This window comes from Zootermopsis nevadensis, unplaced genomic scaffold, assembly GCF_977971745.1.
Source record: "Zootermopsis nevadensis isolate Lab colony 2312 unplaced genomic scaffold, Znev_1.0 Znev_ptg000058l, whole genome shotgun sequence".
NCBI classification, from domain to species: domain Eukaryota; kingdom Metazoa; phylum Arthropoda; class Insecta; order Blattodea; family Termopsidae; genus Zootermopsis; species Zootermopsis nevadensis.
The window spans coordinates 265,293-282,072 of NW_028259189.1; the positions used below are offsets into that span (position 1 = coordinate 265,293).

The window sequence follows — 16,780 nt, forward strand, 5'->3', positions numbered from 1 at the left end:
TGGAATTTAGTTGCATTCCTGTACACTTCTTATGGACGGCAAGATCAAGGTGAGTTTGAATTAAAATACAATATTTTTGTGTTTTTGAGAAAATCATGAATAATATATTGCTGAATATATATTTATTATCACAGTCTATACACAAACGTATTTAAAATGTTGTTGTTAAAATTTATATAACACTATAACATCTGTAGTATAAAATATTACAATAAGTTATATTATGTTATATTATCGTAGTATGATGTTACATTTATTATGGCGCTTATTATTAATTGTACGACATGTTTCGATGTTTTATGACACCATCTTCTGCTTTATATCGTCGTTTTTATCATTTTAAAACTATTATATATTTCGATGCAATGCATTTATTGATTTATAGGTATATTTGTAGATTCTTCTGTCTTCATAATGCTCTGCATGTCTGTAGTTAGACGTTCATTTTCTGTGAAATTAACGTCCAATTTTCTATTATGAAATGAGCATGGATAAAAGCGCCACAATATAACATAATATAACTTATTGTAATATGTTATACTACAGATATTATAGTGTTATATAAATTTTAACAACAACATTTGAAATAAGTTTGTGTATAGACTGTGATAATAAAAATATATATTTATAACATTTAGTTTTTTACTTATGAGTTATTTTGCAATAAATCATTATTGTACAGTTATGTTTTCAGTTCTTTGTTTGTTTGCTTTTGTATTGTAATGTCTGCTCACTGCTGTGAGAACCTCATATATGCAATTAATTTCCTCCTTCACACTTTTATAAGCTCCTGTACTTAATCCTCCATGAGCATATGAATGCCCAAGTACTGAATCAATTGCACTCAAGCCGTGAGAACCTTAGATTTCATCAGGCATGATGTATATACTACCAAAGAAAATAGCATTTTACAGTCCGTGAAATGGTGTCTATCATCCCGAGGTTGGTACGTCTCTGTGGTTGGTATTAGTAATTGCATCATAACGGAAAAACAATTGAAATCGAGTTTTATAAAGCTTCTGCTTTGATTTAACGTCTTCCTACATTGACTCCTTTGAAGTTCTTGTTTTAAGAAGGGTTTTATGAAAGTTATGTGTACAGTAGATTTTTATATTTAAACGCAACGTTTTTATGTGAAGGACGCGGCAATTTCGAAACAAAAATTTTGTGATACTGCTAATTGTGAAGAAATGTATTACGGTGTAAATATACCTAGTGACACTGTCTTGGAATCTGATGGTAAGTAAATGATAGTAAGGAGAGTATTTATTCACTTGCAAATGAAAGTGTAGAAAATTTTCTACAAGAGCCTCTGCTTTTAAAACCTGTCATTATTTTAATTATTTTCTTTTGGATGTAAAATAGGTAATTACTGTCTGTTGAATTTCCATTGACAGATTTCTGCAGCATTTGTATATATAAACATTTTTGCTTCATTTTTCAGACACTCTGCATGTCTATAATGACAAATCAGAAGCACTGAAAATTGTGAAAAAATACAAGGAAGCGAGGTTTAATTCCTTTAAGACAAGACAGGAGGCTGTGGAATTTGCAGTTCAAGCTCCTGAAATTGTAGTTCCCATATGTGTGTTATCAGGAAATTTAGAAACCAGCAGTCCTGTAATAGGTGAAAAACCAAGTCCTTTCAAAGCACCTAAATCACAGGATTTGGTTTGGCTGAGGAAAGTGATAGAATGTGGTGACACTCTTACATTCACAAATACCATCTGGTATAATCCTCGTTACCTAGTGAGTAGTGGAGATACTCCAGCCATTCTTCAGGTATGCAGGTTGCTTTCTTATAAGTAGTTTTGAAATGTATGTGTTAGTATTCTACATAGAATTCCTAACTCGGTCATCACTGATTTTAATGCTCTTTTCATACACAAAAAATAAATCAGACTGCCCTACCAAAACATTCTGTGCAATAAAATGGTTTCACAACATTAAGAGTGAGCATCAGAAGCAGGGATTTTGAAGTTAGGTGTTTCTTTTATTTTTATATGTGTAGTTGGGAGCCATCTATGAATGACTAAATGAAATCCAGGCTGTTGTATGGGCGATTATATACAGAAACCATGCTTGTTAAAAAAATTTTAGGTCCATGGGTTAAGATAGGGTTATGAAAACTGGCATGAGTAATGTTTTTGTTTTTTTTCCCTCTGTTATTTGTGTGTTCAAGATACAGGCTTGTTATTTTGTATTTTTTATAATTATGTAAAAAACCAATTTAGCTTATGTATATATCACAGAGAACTTAAACAAAAATTATCTGGTGTTGATATTTCCCCAAGGTTTCGTTAATACATTCAAAGGAATGTGTTAGAATTGCATAAGAAAATAAAGAGAAGAGAAACTTGATTATACTATTGCAAGATTAGAGCATTTGTCAAGAAATCACTGGTATATCTAGTCTAGCAATAGGATGTTTCAGTCTTCTTAGCAAGAACTGCTATAAAGTTAATGAAACTTCACCTTTTTGTGTAACAACCACGAGACCCAGCTATAATAATACATTTTTGCAACTGGTTTATCCAGACAATGAATGAAGATTCACTGACCCACAAGTATTGTTTTTTACTGACAAAGCCTGGTTTTTCTTAATTGGACATATGAACACACAAAATAACTGATTCTGGTGCTCAAAATACCCTGGAGTCCTTCATTATATTCTGCTTCAAAATCGAGAAGTTGGTGTTTGGTGTGGAATCAGTGTATGGTGAATAATTGTCTCAGTTTTTCTTTTATGGATAGTCTTCACTCAGGAAGTTATGTTAATTAGACTTTCAGCAGGATTCAGTAAAGGTGAACACAACCGATAACTCTGTGGCCGCAGTAACTGACATGTTTGTTGAAAAATGTATTAATGAAAGTTTATGACCAACTTGTTTCCCAGACCTCACACTGTGTGATTTTTATTTATGGGGTAGCTTGAAAGACAAAGTGCATAAAATAAATCAAAGAGAATATTGCGGAAGCAATATTCAAGATTTTCCCAGCAAGCAGCAGTGTGTGAACTGGAGTGTGCTTTGCTGTGCATTTTTATTAGAATAAAAGTCAATGTTGTTCTTTGAGATTTATCTTGAGATCCAAATGTAAAACAGAGAAGAACATCCATGTTCTTCTTTGATTTTAACTCTTATGGGGATTTACCATTTTTTCTGGGTACTTTCAACCTTAATTCCACTGGGAACTACAGTAAGATGTGTCACAGTCTTTAATTTATATATTATTTATTTATTTTACATTAGCTGTAATTTACTCTATAAACTTATAAATCATTATGCTTTGTTCTGCCTGACGGTAAAAGTGAATAATCTATTCATTATCAATAATGACCTGCAACTGTAGAACATCGCTAGCAGAGAATTGTACATAATTGTCAGTTATTATTCATAAGTGATATTTAATCACTATTACTGCACATTTACATGACAGATGATCAAATTTAAATAATTTATTTACTGTTTCTTTGTCTTTTCCGGGTTTAGGAAGGCTCACGGTATAACGCAATGCATGTAGCAGCCAAGGCTTGTGACGCACAAATATGTGATCTAATTCTACAGACAGTGAGCAATGTTGCATTTATTCAGTTGCTGTATGGAGATGATGATGCTGCCAACTGTGAGGACCGAGCTCGTATCTTGTTGGATCTTTACCTGAATACTCCTGATAAGGCCCTCAATGAGACTCCGATACATTTTGCAGTTAAATTGGGAGCTCTTTCAGTTGTAGATGTATTGGTGTCTTATCCACAATGTGATAGACATGCGAGGAATAAATATGGACAAACACCAAGAGATGCAAGTAACATGTATTTTCATTATCATATATACATCACAGTATTCTTCAGGAGTGAGTACTTGGCATAAAATATTTATGTTATTCTCTGTGCTTCAACTAAGAAGAATGTGATTGGTTGGTAATGTAGTATGATGGGAGAATCAAGAAATATGTACAAAGTTTTGTTTGGGAAACCGTAAGACAAGAGGTCAAGGCATAGTTGGAAGTTGGTGAAAAGTATTATTTGAAAAAGTGATGGCGCATCAAATTCCATGAAATGAGGGAATTTTTTTGACTATTTGAATGACAGAAATTTTTAAGGAAAATTCCTCTACCTTGGAGTTAGTTGGTCCAAAATATTTCTCAGTTTGTTAAAAAAGTGATAATATAACCCAGAAATTTATTTCACACCCAGTGTTATTGATTTTCATAAAAAATTAAATTAAGTATATCATAAAGTATTTAGCACATTGACATTTTAAAATATTGTTTGTAAGAATTTGTGAAGGCCTTTCTTTTAGAGTTTTACCGAGGATCTCATTTACGTACTTATAAACCTTTTTTTTCTCTACACTTTGCATAAAGTGTTTAGAGATGTCAGTGATAATGAAATTATTATATATATATATATATACAGTATATGATTCCATTTTAAAGTTTAGAAATTTGATATAATTGAATGTGATGTGACGATAATTATGAATTGTGAATAGATAAGAGTCTGTCATGGCTTATGTCAGTTCCATGAAATTGCCTGGAGAGACTCACAAACAGAAAAATGACAATCCAGATAGTCATTAGACTGGTCAAGATTCAAACTAGCTAACCTCCCTAATACAAATGTGGAGTGCTGCCAGAGGACCAGTCTGCTTGCTGAGATGTAGGATTTTACATAGCTGAAACAATTAAAATAGTGTGGCTACTTCCTGTAACCCGTTATATGTACATAACGTTATTTCTATCTTACTTACCATACTCATGATTTCTCCTTCTTCTTTTTTTCCAGGTTATCTGCAGTCGTGTTTCCTCTCCAGATGAAAGTCTAAGGCAAAAACTGTCAAATTTACTGGATGACATGTTTTATGTTCCTGTACTTAGATCAGAGGATAATTCTGTACAGCCTACTGTTGGTGATCCATTCTCTCCTGCTTGCCCTCTGGTTGGTAATAAATTGTTTTTACACATGTATTCACTATGCAGGGTCCTGTCGAGAAATTTAAATTAGTCAGAGAATTCTCTCATATCAGAGCTGGTAGTTTTCAAAGTGAAGCTGGGACAATTCAGGGTGTTCACAGGATGTCTGGAGATTCATTTCTAGCAGGAATGTTGACAGTTACTTCTGTTACCATGTTTAGACCCCACACACTGCTTATTTGATGGATGCAAGGAGGTTTATATGTTCTGTCTCATGTATTGTGTGTGTACTTCATATGTAACCAAAACTATCAAATATAACAGTTTGTAAAATCTTTTACTTAACGTGAAATGTTTTGTCACAATTTTTTTTTCGTCATCATATTGCCTCGCATTGAAGAGTACAGATTAAATGTGTTCCTCTCAAAACACCTTGATTAAAGCTTTTTTGAATTTTTTTGTAGATGTTCTGTTTTTATGTGGTTAATAGCTGTTTTCCATTATTTAATTGTATCTTGACTTTATTATATTTTGAATGCCTTCTGAATTTATTTGTCTTTGTGTTCCAGTTTTCAGTTCTATAGGAAATAATCTAGGGACTGTGTCCTTTTAGGTAGGGTGATCGCCATACACCACCTACTGTTGTCCCCTTGGTCCATTCTTGATCAAGGAGACTGGGCTCCATGAGCTGACAGTGCATATATATCTATACTACACCCACCCAATCACCAATGAAATCAACCTGTCAGTCTCTGGTGTTGGAGGCAGACACAGTCTGTGAAATGCAGAAAATTAACTTCATACAAACATGGTTCATCATCAGAGGAGACGTCATTCTATTAATTTACTGTTTGTTCTAAAATGTTTCTAAAATGTTTATTCATCAGGTATTAAAAGCTGATCCACTTAATGGAAGGATGGAAATCCGGGCTTATGCAGGACCAATGAATCATGAAAAAGCAATCGTGTTCCGGAAGAAGTGGAAGACTCCTCCTCGGATGCCTCGGACTCCAAAGCAGAATGCCTGCAGACAGGCATATACAGGAAGTCTGAGTTGTCATGCATTTAGACTGCTGGATGTGGAGAAAGGATTAGAAAGAGTTGGCAGGTGGGAGATACGGACGACTTCAAGCTTATGTTTCTTTCACTTTGCTTTAGTGAGACACTGTTTGCCCAAATCTAAGTGGTTCTTGAAGTCAGAGCTTCAAATATAGAAATTATTTTACTCAACAAACAGTTATATTCTTATGTATTATAAGATAAATGCACCATGACCTGAGAAAGGGCAAGAGTATTTGGTGCCCCATGTGAACCTTTAGCCTTGCACGTCCCAGTTAACCTCTAAAAGCGAATATTGTGCATATGTAATTTCAAATGAAGTTTAGATTATTAAGCAAAATGATATGTTACTGTTACTGAATGTATAGATTTTAAAATTTAGAACCTCACGAGGCAGTCTGTTTGACAGGAAAATGCTGACTCCACTACTCACACATCAGCCAATCATAAGTAATATCAAGCATTGTTGATGGTAAATTACAAGGCCATTTATTCTTTCCTTCCATTTTATCTTTCTGTATTTAGATGCGTGTTTTATTCTACTTTATGCTGTTTCTCTGCCTCTTATTATTCATTCAGTTTTGTTGACAGTGTTCCTCAGTTTTTCCATATAAAAATAATGGGATGCAAGAAAATGTTTTTACTATTTTGACATGAAATAATATTAGTATATTTGTTTTAGTAGTAGAATGGTGTCCTGCTCAAACAGTTTCAGTTAGTAGCTTGATGTTATTGGCCAAAGAAAATGTTGACCATGAAGCATAATGCAAAGGAAGAAAATATCTGCTTTACTTTGCCCGAAAGTGTAATATATTTTGTGCCTGTGATTTCTTACAGGGACCTGGCTGAGGAATTCAGGGTTGGTTGGAATGAATATTGGCCATTTCTTGATACATTTACAAATTTGGCCTCTGAGGATGGGCTTCAGAAACTTGAGGCTTATCTGAAGAACAGATTTCAGGAAGCTGCACAGAAACCATATTCAACCAAGGAGTGTTATGATAGTTCCGAATGTGTAGTGAATGGTTGTGTATCATCTTTAACAGAGTATAGTGAAAATCAGTCAGTTGATGATGAGATTAGTCCAGTGTCAAATCTGTGCCTTGCTTTTAAAGCGTGCAGTCTGTCTGACACCAGTCCAGTTAAACCACTAGTAGAGAATGCCAAGTATATTCTTTGCGCCTTAGAAATACAAGGAAATGGTAAAGACACAGACAAAACCAGTGGTGCTAAGAAAGATATTCATGTCCGAACAGAAGAAGAATGTATGAGGATTTGGTCTGATGCTTCACAGTGCTTATGCTTCAGACAAAATCATAATTTTATGAGAAATGCTAGGAAAGGTTGGTCCTTCAAGAGAAATCATGTGCGGTCTACATCTGACAAAGCTAACACACAATCTTCATCAGATGGAATTACAAGACGACTTACATTTGTAGAAGATAATGGTGAGTGCATATTTGTTACGTTGTTTGCATAAAATAAATGTCATGGTGTGGTGTGTTGGTCTGTAGAATTTAATTTTATTTATTATTTGTAGAAATTATATTAGTTTATGTAAGGTACCTTTATTCCACCTTAAAAATGTAGTGATACTCGGGGATTAACAAAGCACTGAAAATAAATATATATCCATCACCATTTCAGTTCCATCTAGTGATAATTCTTCATTATTTGAACCCCTGAACTAAAGTAAGTAAATGCTGAATGTGACTAAAAATTGTTTATGTATGTATTTATTTATTTATTTGTGGTTTATTTAATGATACTGTCAGTAGTTGAGATTACTTAGCATCAAATGATGAGATGAGTAATGAATAATGAATTTGAAAGGATATGGAAGAAGGTGGACATGGTCTGATCCCAGAATTTGCAGGGAAGTCCTGAGTAAAACCACGAAAAACCTTAGGATAACTAGTCTCCAGGCTAAGATTTAAATCATATGTCCCAAATATGAAGCAGGAGAATTACAGATTTTTTGTTGGAATCAGTTCGTGTGATGTAGGTTGAAGTCTTTGACACTCCCAAATGTAACTGAGCGACCTTTGTAACAAATCAAATTTTTATATACTGGTCTCTTTCTTGAAAACATAAGTCCTCCAAGTGTTAGGGTTTCCAGTGAGTGGAGTTTGTAGAATCAATTTGTTCTTGAAAAATCATACAAGTTTAGAATGTCTAAAAAGAGATTTTTAGCAGTACCAATATTTTACTTCTGTAGATGGTGCTGTGAATGCTGTAAATACCATTGCATTCTATTCTTCTTCTGTGACACTCAGGGGATTTTAGACAATATAGTTACTGTTACAATTGATCTCCTTCCTCATATTCATTATTGTTGATCCTATTAGCATATTGTACATTATAATAAATAATGAAGCTAATTAATTATGTACTTTCCACTAGATTCTGACCAGCAGTGTGATAGTACAAGAATTAGTGAGATGGAAGGTTCCATTCATGAAACACACTGTAATCTGAAAGTGAGCAGCTTTAAAAAGAGACAGACATATAATTCAGAAACTAATAAGTTACATAAAATGACATACATATCATCAGGTGGTGAGTTTTCAGAAGGTAAGATTTCTGATGCGTGTTTTTATGTACATGTCTTTTTAAAATGTGAATTTATGCTAATATAAGTGCTGGAGACTGAATATTGTATGGTGCAGCGTTTCTCAACCTGTGGTACACGTACCACTGGTGGTATGCGAACTAAGTAAGAAAAGCAGAAGATAATATTAACATAAATAATATTTCCCTGATCGAATTTGGTTAGTGGTACTTTTCGTGTGTTAAATTAGAATTAGTGGTATGCCGGCGAAAAAGGGTAAGAACCCCTGGTTTAGTGGAATACAGGGCTAGTCTAAGTGATGTTCACGATATGAAAGAAATAATACGTTCAATAAAAAAATTCAGATGCACAAAATTGGTACCAATGGAAAGAGAAACTCTCCAAGTTTTGTTTCAGTACATCACAGGTGTTCAATGCGAGCCCCCTTGGTAACTCGGCACACATCCAGCCTGTAGTCAAGTTCCTCCCAGACACGTTGCAGCATATCATGATCGATTGCTATAATGGCTTCTGGCAAGGTCTGTGGTGAGGGTGGCACGAAGAATATCTTTGATGAACTCCTACAGAAAAAAATCACAGGGCGTCAGGTCCGGTGAATGTGGAAATCCAGGACACAAAAGGCTCCTCTGCCTTCGTTGGCAGTAATTTTCTGTCATATCGCCCCTGGCGGCGAACAGTGTTACTATGCGGCCGCGAAGTATACCAACATAATCTTGGAGAGTTTTTCTTTCCATCGGTACCAATTTTGTGCATCTGAATTTCATTAAACGTGAGTAACATGTGTTTCAAATCGGGAACATCATTTAGACTAGCCCTGTATAAAGACCTGAAGGGACTAGTTGTAATTTACAGAATGTAGGGGTTCTGACCATATAATTTTATGAAATGTATAGATGGTAGCCTCTAACAGATCATGTCTTATGCATGTGAGTTTTATTTGTATTCCAGATGATGATGATGATGAATATTTCACACCACCATCAACACCTGAAAAACTCAGCAGAAATGAAGTACATTCATACTGTGATGATGATGATGGCGATGACGCTGAAATGTTAACACCAGTCGAATGGCCAGATGTTTTTATACAAGGGTAAATACTGAATGTCACATAAAGCAAAGAGTAGAATAATTTGTCTACCCACTACTGCTGCTACATTTATTTAACCAAAATGTTGGGGAAAGTTTTTTTGCCCGCTGCATAGAATTCATATTTGCCTTGTCAGCAGTTCGTCATTCATGAAATCTTTATCTGACAGTGAAGTACCCAAACACACTAATTGTTACCTAATTTTTGTAGACAGTAAAATTTTAATCACTTAAAGTGCTAGAAGCTGTGTTTTGTTGTTTCCTCATCTTGTAATTTTCAAACGCCTGTGCTGCCATGTAGTCTTATATGTGGTTAGCAACATTTAGATCTAATGATGAAAAATCTGTAACCACCTTAAAGAGTGCCCAGAATACTAAGTATATGAGCACAAAATAGTCTTATTGAAATATAATTTTTTTTTCTAGTGACTCACCTACCAAGTTGGATGCCACTGTAATGCAGGCATTGGATGGCTTAAATATAGACCCTATAGAATATCCTAACATTTATAGATGGCGACATTTGGTTTTGCTGTACTCTGAAAGTGTGAGAGCCATGTAAGTAATGTGTCTAATGTAAATAAAATTAGTCTGTAATAAATCAAAATGACATTTACGATAATTCCAACTTTTATGTTTCCCAGAAAATTTAACATTAAATTTTTGTATGTACTGCATTTTCCATGGACAATCCATAGTACTCTATGTTGTATGAAGTGTACAAGTTCAATTTGTTGTCCATTGTTTGTATTTGTATTATCTTTGTACACAATATTAATTAAATTAAAAAAGAATTATGAACACGTTCCTAGCCATCCATAGTATTTCATCTGTTTTCACTTTCAAACTAAATAGTAAATATCTTGTTTGGAATGTTCATGTGGAAATGGATTGTTAAATTGTGTAATTATGCTTACAAGATCATGGTTTCAGCTTTAATAATATTTCTGTTATGTTCCACTTTGAAGTTTCTGATTGTTAAATTGATTTAATATTTTTCTTGTATTTCCATAAACACAGAAAGTTTTGTAAAACTCCTTTTTGTCAGAGTAGAGTTTCTCATATGTGCATATGGATAATAACAAGAAGACATGTATAAAGTGAAGCTTTCATGATAGACTCTCAGGTTACAAGCCATGTCAGGTGGCTGAATGGTGAATGAACCATATTTTCTGCCAACATTGTGAGAGAAATCTGTGTTCTCATCCTCAGGGCTCAGATTTGTTACGCAGCAGCCTTGAGGATGAGAGCAGGGGTTGTTTTCGAAACGTTGGCAGAAGATATGGTCTATTCACCATTCAGCCACCTGACGCGGCTTGTAACCCGAGTCTTTCATCAACAAGAAGACATGTTTTTCAAATTTTAAACTAAATGTCTATGGAAAATAAAGTTGAATTACAAAGAAGTGGAAATGGTGGACAGAATTTGTCAATTTTAATTATATGTCTTGTAACTTTCAGATGGTCCAGTCCTCTTCCTTCGAGGCCTAAAGAAAGAAGTAGAATGCTTCAGACACCTGTCGCAGATTCTTCACAATACCAAAAAGGTATGCAGTCTTCCACTCCTCCACAGGCATGGCACAAAATTACAGGATCATATTCACCATTAAGTCATCAGGGGTTGGAAAGAAAAATGCTTATGAAATTCTAATAGCCTATATTTTATAATTAGAAATATGTTTATCTATATCTAGATGTAGTAAATTCTGATGTTTGTTAAATTTGTATTATCAGATATTAGAACATTTTAATGCAATGGATAGTTTATTATGTAGGAAGCACATGTGGGATATTTTCACATGATCTTAAAATTTTATGCAGGTAAGGAATAAAAGATTCTTAAAAGAATAAGAATAAGAAGAAGAATTGATCAGTAAAGGAAGTCAGCAATAAGAGTATTTCTTAAAAAAAATTTCTCAAATAGAGATAATTCCATATGTTCACAAATTAAACTTTAGGCTTCTTGGACGTAGGACCCAGTGATTCATTCACCTTTTTTGTCTCAGTTTACTGTATAATTTTTCTTGCCATTATATTATTATCAATAATGACCTGCAATTATAGAATATCGCTAGCAGAGAATTGTACATGATTGTCAGTTATTATTCATAAGTGATATTTAATCACTATTACTGCACATTTACATGACAAATGATCAAATTTAAATAATTTATTTACTCATTTACGTGCATATAAACCTTTTTTTCTCTACACTTTGCATAAAGTGTTTAGAGAGGTCAGTGATAATGAAATTATAAATACTGTACAGTATATGGTTCCATTTTAAAGTTTAGAAATTTTATATAATTAGGCATACGTGGAAGTTGGTCAAAAGTATTATATGAAAAAGTGATGGCCCATGAAATGAGGGAATTTTTTGACTACCAGAATCAGTTATTTTGTGTGTTCATATGTCCAATTAAGTAAAACCAGGCTTTGTCAGTAAAGAACAATACTTGTGGGTCAGTGAATCTTCATTCATTGTCTGGATAAACCAGTTGCATAAATGTTTTATTATAGCTGGGTCTCGTGGTGAAGTTTCATTAATTTTATAGCAGTTCTTGTCAAGAAGACTGAAACATCTTATTGCTAGACTAGATAGAATGCTAAATTTAATTAGGTACTACTTCTACTTTAGATAGCTTATTGGTTTTTATACAATAGTCTTGTTTGGTCTAAATTGGAGTATGGATCTGTTACTTGGAATTCTATTACTTCCACTGATTCTACCAAAGTTGAAAGAATTCAAAGGAAATTTGCTGCTTTATGTCACGCCAGATTTTTTAATGGCCTAAGTGACTATAATTATGAAGACGTTTCAGTGAGGATAAATTTTCTTTGACTGCACCTGCGGAGGAGCCATCTTGATGCTCTCTTTCTCATTAATATATTTAAAGGTAAAATTTGCTGCCCATCCGTTTTGGATTCAGTTTCTTTGTGCGTACCCTCCGATCCATTAGGGACTACTTCTCGTTTCTTTGTTTATCGTAGTCTTAAAGCTAGTTCCTTGTTTAGGTGTGCTTCTGCTGCGAATGCAGTCTGTCAGCGCATCAACATTTTTAACAAGGAGAATATTTTTCTTGGGCATTTTATTTAGCCAATTTCCTTTTCTTTTTTCTTTTTTTCTTTTTCTTTTTCTTTTTTTACTAAAGTTTCATTTTGTATGTATTATTTATATTTAACTGTTTTTAATTTAATTATTATATACCTAGGCATATTATTCAGCTCATTTGCTTGTTGATTATTTTGTAACAAATTAATGAATTGATATATTATCATTATTATATTGTACATCTATATATTTAGTTTATTGTTTGTTTGTTTTTGTATTGTTATGTTTATGTTTATTGTTAGTGCTTGGCTGTTATTGGCCTCTTTTGGATGTTGCCAAGCACTCTAATAAATGAAATGAATTGAATTATTATTATTATTATTATTACATTACTCCTACTTTGCACACTTTCGTAAATTAGTTAAGGCTACCATTAAGTCTGATAGGCGGCGGTGGTTAAAGTCTGTTGATGACAGTCTTAAAACTCACCCTCAGCATTTTTGGAAACACGTTTCAAATTTCAAAAGAAAAGATAACTCCTTCATTCAGCTAAAAATTGGTGATCAGTTTGTCAGTGACCCAAAACACATTGCTGATGAATTTGCTACGCATTTTGAATAAATTTTTAAAACTTCTTGCCAGTCCGTCACTCCTACCGATACTTTTACTTCTGATTTTTTGCCCGCCGCTCCTATCTCTCCTGCTGAAGTTAGCAAGGCGATCAAGCGCCTCAGACCCTCAAAGTGTGTGGGGTTAGATGGAATTCCTTCGTTAGTAATTAAGGGTTCTGATATTTTCACTCCCTTATTAACCTATATTTTTAATTTAAGTGTAACTAGTGCCACCTTTGCGTCCCTGTGGAAAGAAACAGCTGTTGTTCCTGTGTTTAAAAAAGGCAACAGTTCCATTGTTAGTAATTATAGACCCATCTCTATTATTAATAACGTTTCAAAAATAATTGAATTTATTGTCTATGATCATTTGCAAAAAAATTTTAAGTACAGATTAAATCCCTCAAAGCATGGTTTTCGTAAATTTAATTCCACAGCAACAAATTTGGTTACTTACCTTAATTCCGTTTTACCTTCAGTTAGTACTCAAGGACAAACAGATTCGGTATACTTTGATCTTACTAAAGCATTTGACTTAGTCCCTCATAGTATTCTTCTTGGGAAACTTAGAAACTTTGGACTATCACCCAGTTATGTTGATTGGTTCCATAGTTATCTTTCTGACAGGCAATCTTTTGTTCGTGTATCTGGAACTCTTTCGTATCCTTATCGTGTTAAGTGTGGAGTGCCTCAGGGTTCCACCCTAGGCCCCTTACTGTTTAATATATTCATTAATGACATCTGCGACTCCATACATAATTCACAGTGCCTTTTATTTGCTGATGACTTAAAGATGTATCGGAGTATCAGCAATGTTGATGACTGCAAACTGTTGCAGGACGACATCCATTCAGTGCAAAATTGGTGTCTTGTGAATGGGATGCAACTTAATTTAAGTAAAACGACTGTTATATCATTCACCCGGAAGACAAACAGTATTTATTTTAATTACAAATTGTGTAACAACCTGGTGGCACGCTCCCATTGTGTTAAAGATCTCGGTGTTCTACTGGACTGTAAGCTCTATTTTCACCAGCATATCAACTATATATTATCACAGAGCTTAAAAATGCTAGGTTTGATTCGGTACATTACTTCTTCCTTCTCCACTGTTGATAGCCTTTTGGTCTTGTACAGTACCTTAGTCCGTTCCAAAATTGAGTATGCTTCTGTTGTTTGGAACTCTATTACTAATACTGATTCCTTTAAATTGGAAAGGATTCAAAGGAAATTTGTAGCTCTGTGTTACGCGAGATTCTTTAATGGCGTTTGTGCCTATAATTATGACGATATATTAGTTAGATTAAATTTCTTATCGTTACATTTAAGGAGGAGGCTTTTGGATGCTCTATTCCTCGTGAATATTTTTAAAGGCAAAATTAGTTGCTCATCTGTTGTTGATACAGTTAGTCTCTGCATACCTACTAGGTCTATCAGAGACTACTCTACCTTTACTGTACAACGTAATTTCAAGGCCAGTCCCTCTGCCAGAAGTGTTTCTGCTGCCAATGCAGTCTGTAGGACCATCGACATCTTTAACAAAGATTGCATTTTGCTTGCTGAGGTCAGTCAGCTTTTTAAACAATAATCATGGTTTTTTATTGTTTACTTAGTATGACATTTTATTGTGTATGTTGTTTGTCCAAAATTAAACTGTTTTTAGTTTAATTATTACTTTACTTGTCTATAACATTTAGTTTTTTACTTATTAGTTATTATGCAATAAATCAATATTGTACATTTATGTTTTCAGTTCATTGTTTGTTTGCTTTTGTATTGTAATGTCTGTATTGTTGTTAGTGCTTGGCTGTTATTGGCCTTTTTGGCTGTTGTCAAGCACTTTAATAAATGAATTGAAATATACAATATGTGAACTTTAACTGTTTAAATAAAACAAAGTAACTACTTAACTAAAGGAATGTATCTATTTAAGTAAACCTATTTAACCTTTTAATTACAAACTACGTAACTAAAGGGGCAGATTCATTATTTCTTCAATGAAGGACGCAAATTCAATGTCGGCCATTTCTGGATTCTGCAAAGGAAATAAACATTTGGATCAGAATAGGAACTGGAATTATGGGTAACAAGTATGGAAACACGTACAGCGAATATCTCGTGGTAGGCGATCTCTAAGGATGCAGGTTTTGAAGGAATTTATAACGAAGCTCATGGTGAAAGACACTGAACTTATTCTAGTTACGTGGACATCTATGTAAATTACAGGCTTCAACCTGATTCAGCATTTCTTGGGGTGACTTCTGTTTGACCCACTGTTTCATCTACCTGTCATAACCTGACCTGGTGTTGTAACTTTTATGCCATGTGATTTTCATCTGCACGGAATTTACAAGTCGGAGGGAGGGCTGGAAATAGGTCAAATGCAAGAATATAAAAATTACAAAGAGAACTTCAGGCTCATAGTATGCCTTCGTGGCCTATATATCATGTCTTCAGTTTATAATAAGGTAAATATAGATTTATGTAATCAATCAATTAATCATTATCCGTTAATTTCAACCGCCTGTGTAACCACTTACAGTTATGCCGACAAACACAGTTGCAATACTTATGGTTTCAACAGTCTCAGATCATATTTTTGTTCTCGTCTTAGTATCGGTTACTGAATTTAGTGACTCAAAACACAAGGATTGTGCCATCATGCACCATTCGCTGGAATGACAGAGAAGAATGGACTGTTTATTTCTCAGTGCTCTGAGTTTTTACCCAGCAATGATATTTTGTGTGATGTCTGCTTAATTTGTTGGTTTGTCCCGTTCAGTGCTATGGCTTATTTTCAACAATATCACTAGCTCGGACTACTGTTGGTTTCAAGGTTTTCATGAAGAATAGAATGTAAAAAATACACGGGCAGTTTTTGTGTATGCTGTTCAGGAAAGGCAGCCTTAAAGTTATGTATGTAAAATTTCTCACTTATGTAGTAGCAGTAATTTTGTAGAAAAGTTTTCTGTACTTCTCTTCTGCAGAATTTTCTGTGTCAGGATTTGCCTTCTTCATTTCCCTGGTTTTTGTTAGAAAATTGAGAAGTGTGTCATGTTCATTTTGCACGTGACTTTGAATTTCTCTTATTTTGTGAATAAAATCTATACCCAGACCTGTCTGTAATGTATGAACCAAAATGTAAGAATTTGCGAACACAGAAAGAAAGGGTTTGAGCAGAAAGACCTGTTACTATCATGAATGTACCTCATGACAAAATGAAAATCAGAAGTTTCATCCAATATTAGGCGGTTCCTGAATTTGTCTTGAAATGTCAACTAGCAACACTTCATGGAGGGCTTTTAACAAATTATTTTCAATGGCCAGAGATGTGCCTTAGCAAAAGGTCATTCAGCAGAGGTTCATAATGTTCAAAATATTCTTTACAAATACTTCTGTCAACGGGCAACTCAGATAATTCATGACCTCTAAATGGTAGTTCTTGAACTGGCAGCAGACAAGTCATGTCACCCATTTCAAC

General features: G+C 34.1%; 1 protein-coding gene across 1 annotated transcript; it reads left to right on the forward strand.

The window, feature by feature from the left end:
- Positions 1-840: 840 nt before the first annotated feature.
- Positions 841-15,214, forward strand: LOC147871331 (ankyrin repeat and LEM domain-containing protein 2-like). Its single transcript, XM_087339880.1, has 10 exons — positions 841-1,239; positions 1,445-1,782; positions 3,492-3,803; positions 4,790-4,942; positions 5,805-6,025; positions 6,814-7,424; positions 8,380-8,550; positions 9,497-9,641; positions 10,064-10,195; positions 11,098-15,214. Exons 1-10 carry the CDS (start codon positions 1,191-1,193, stop codon positions 11,285-11,287), a joined length of 2,322 nt encoding a protein of 773 aa, XP_087196006.1. The 5' UTR covers positions 841-1,190; the 3' UTR covers positions 11,288-15,214.
- The last annotated feature ends 1,566 nt before the right edge of the window (positions 15,215-16,780 follow it).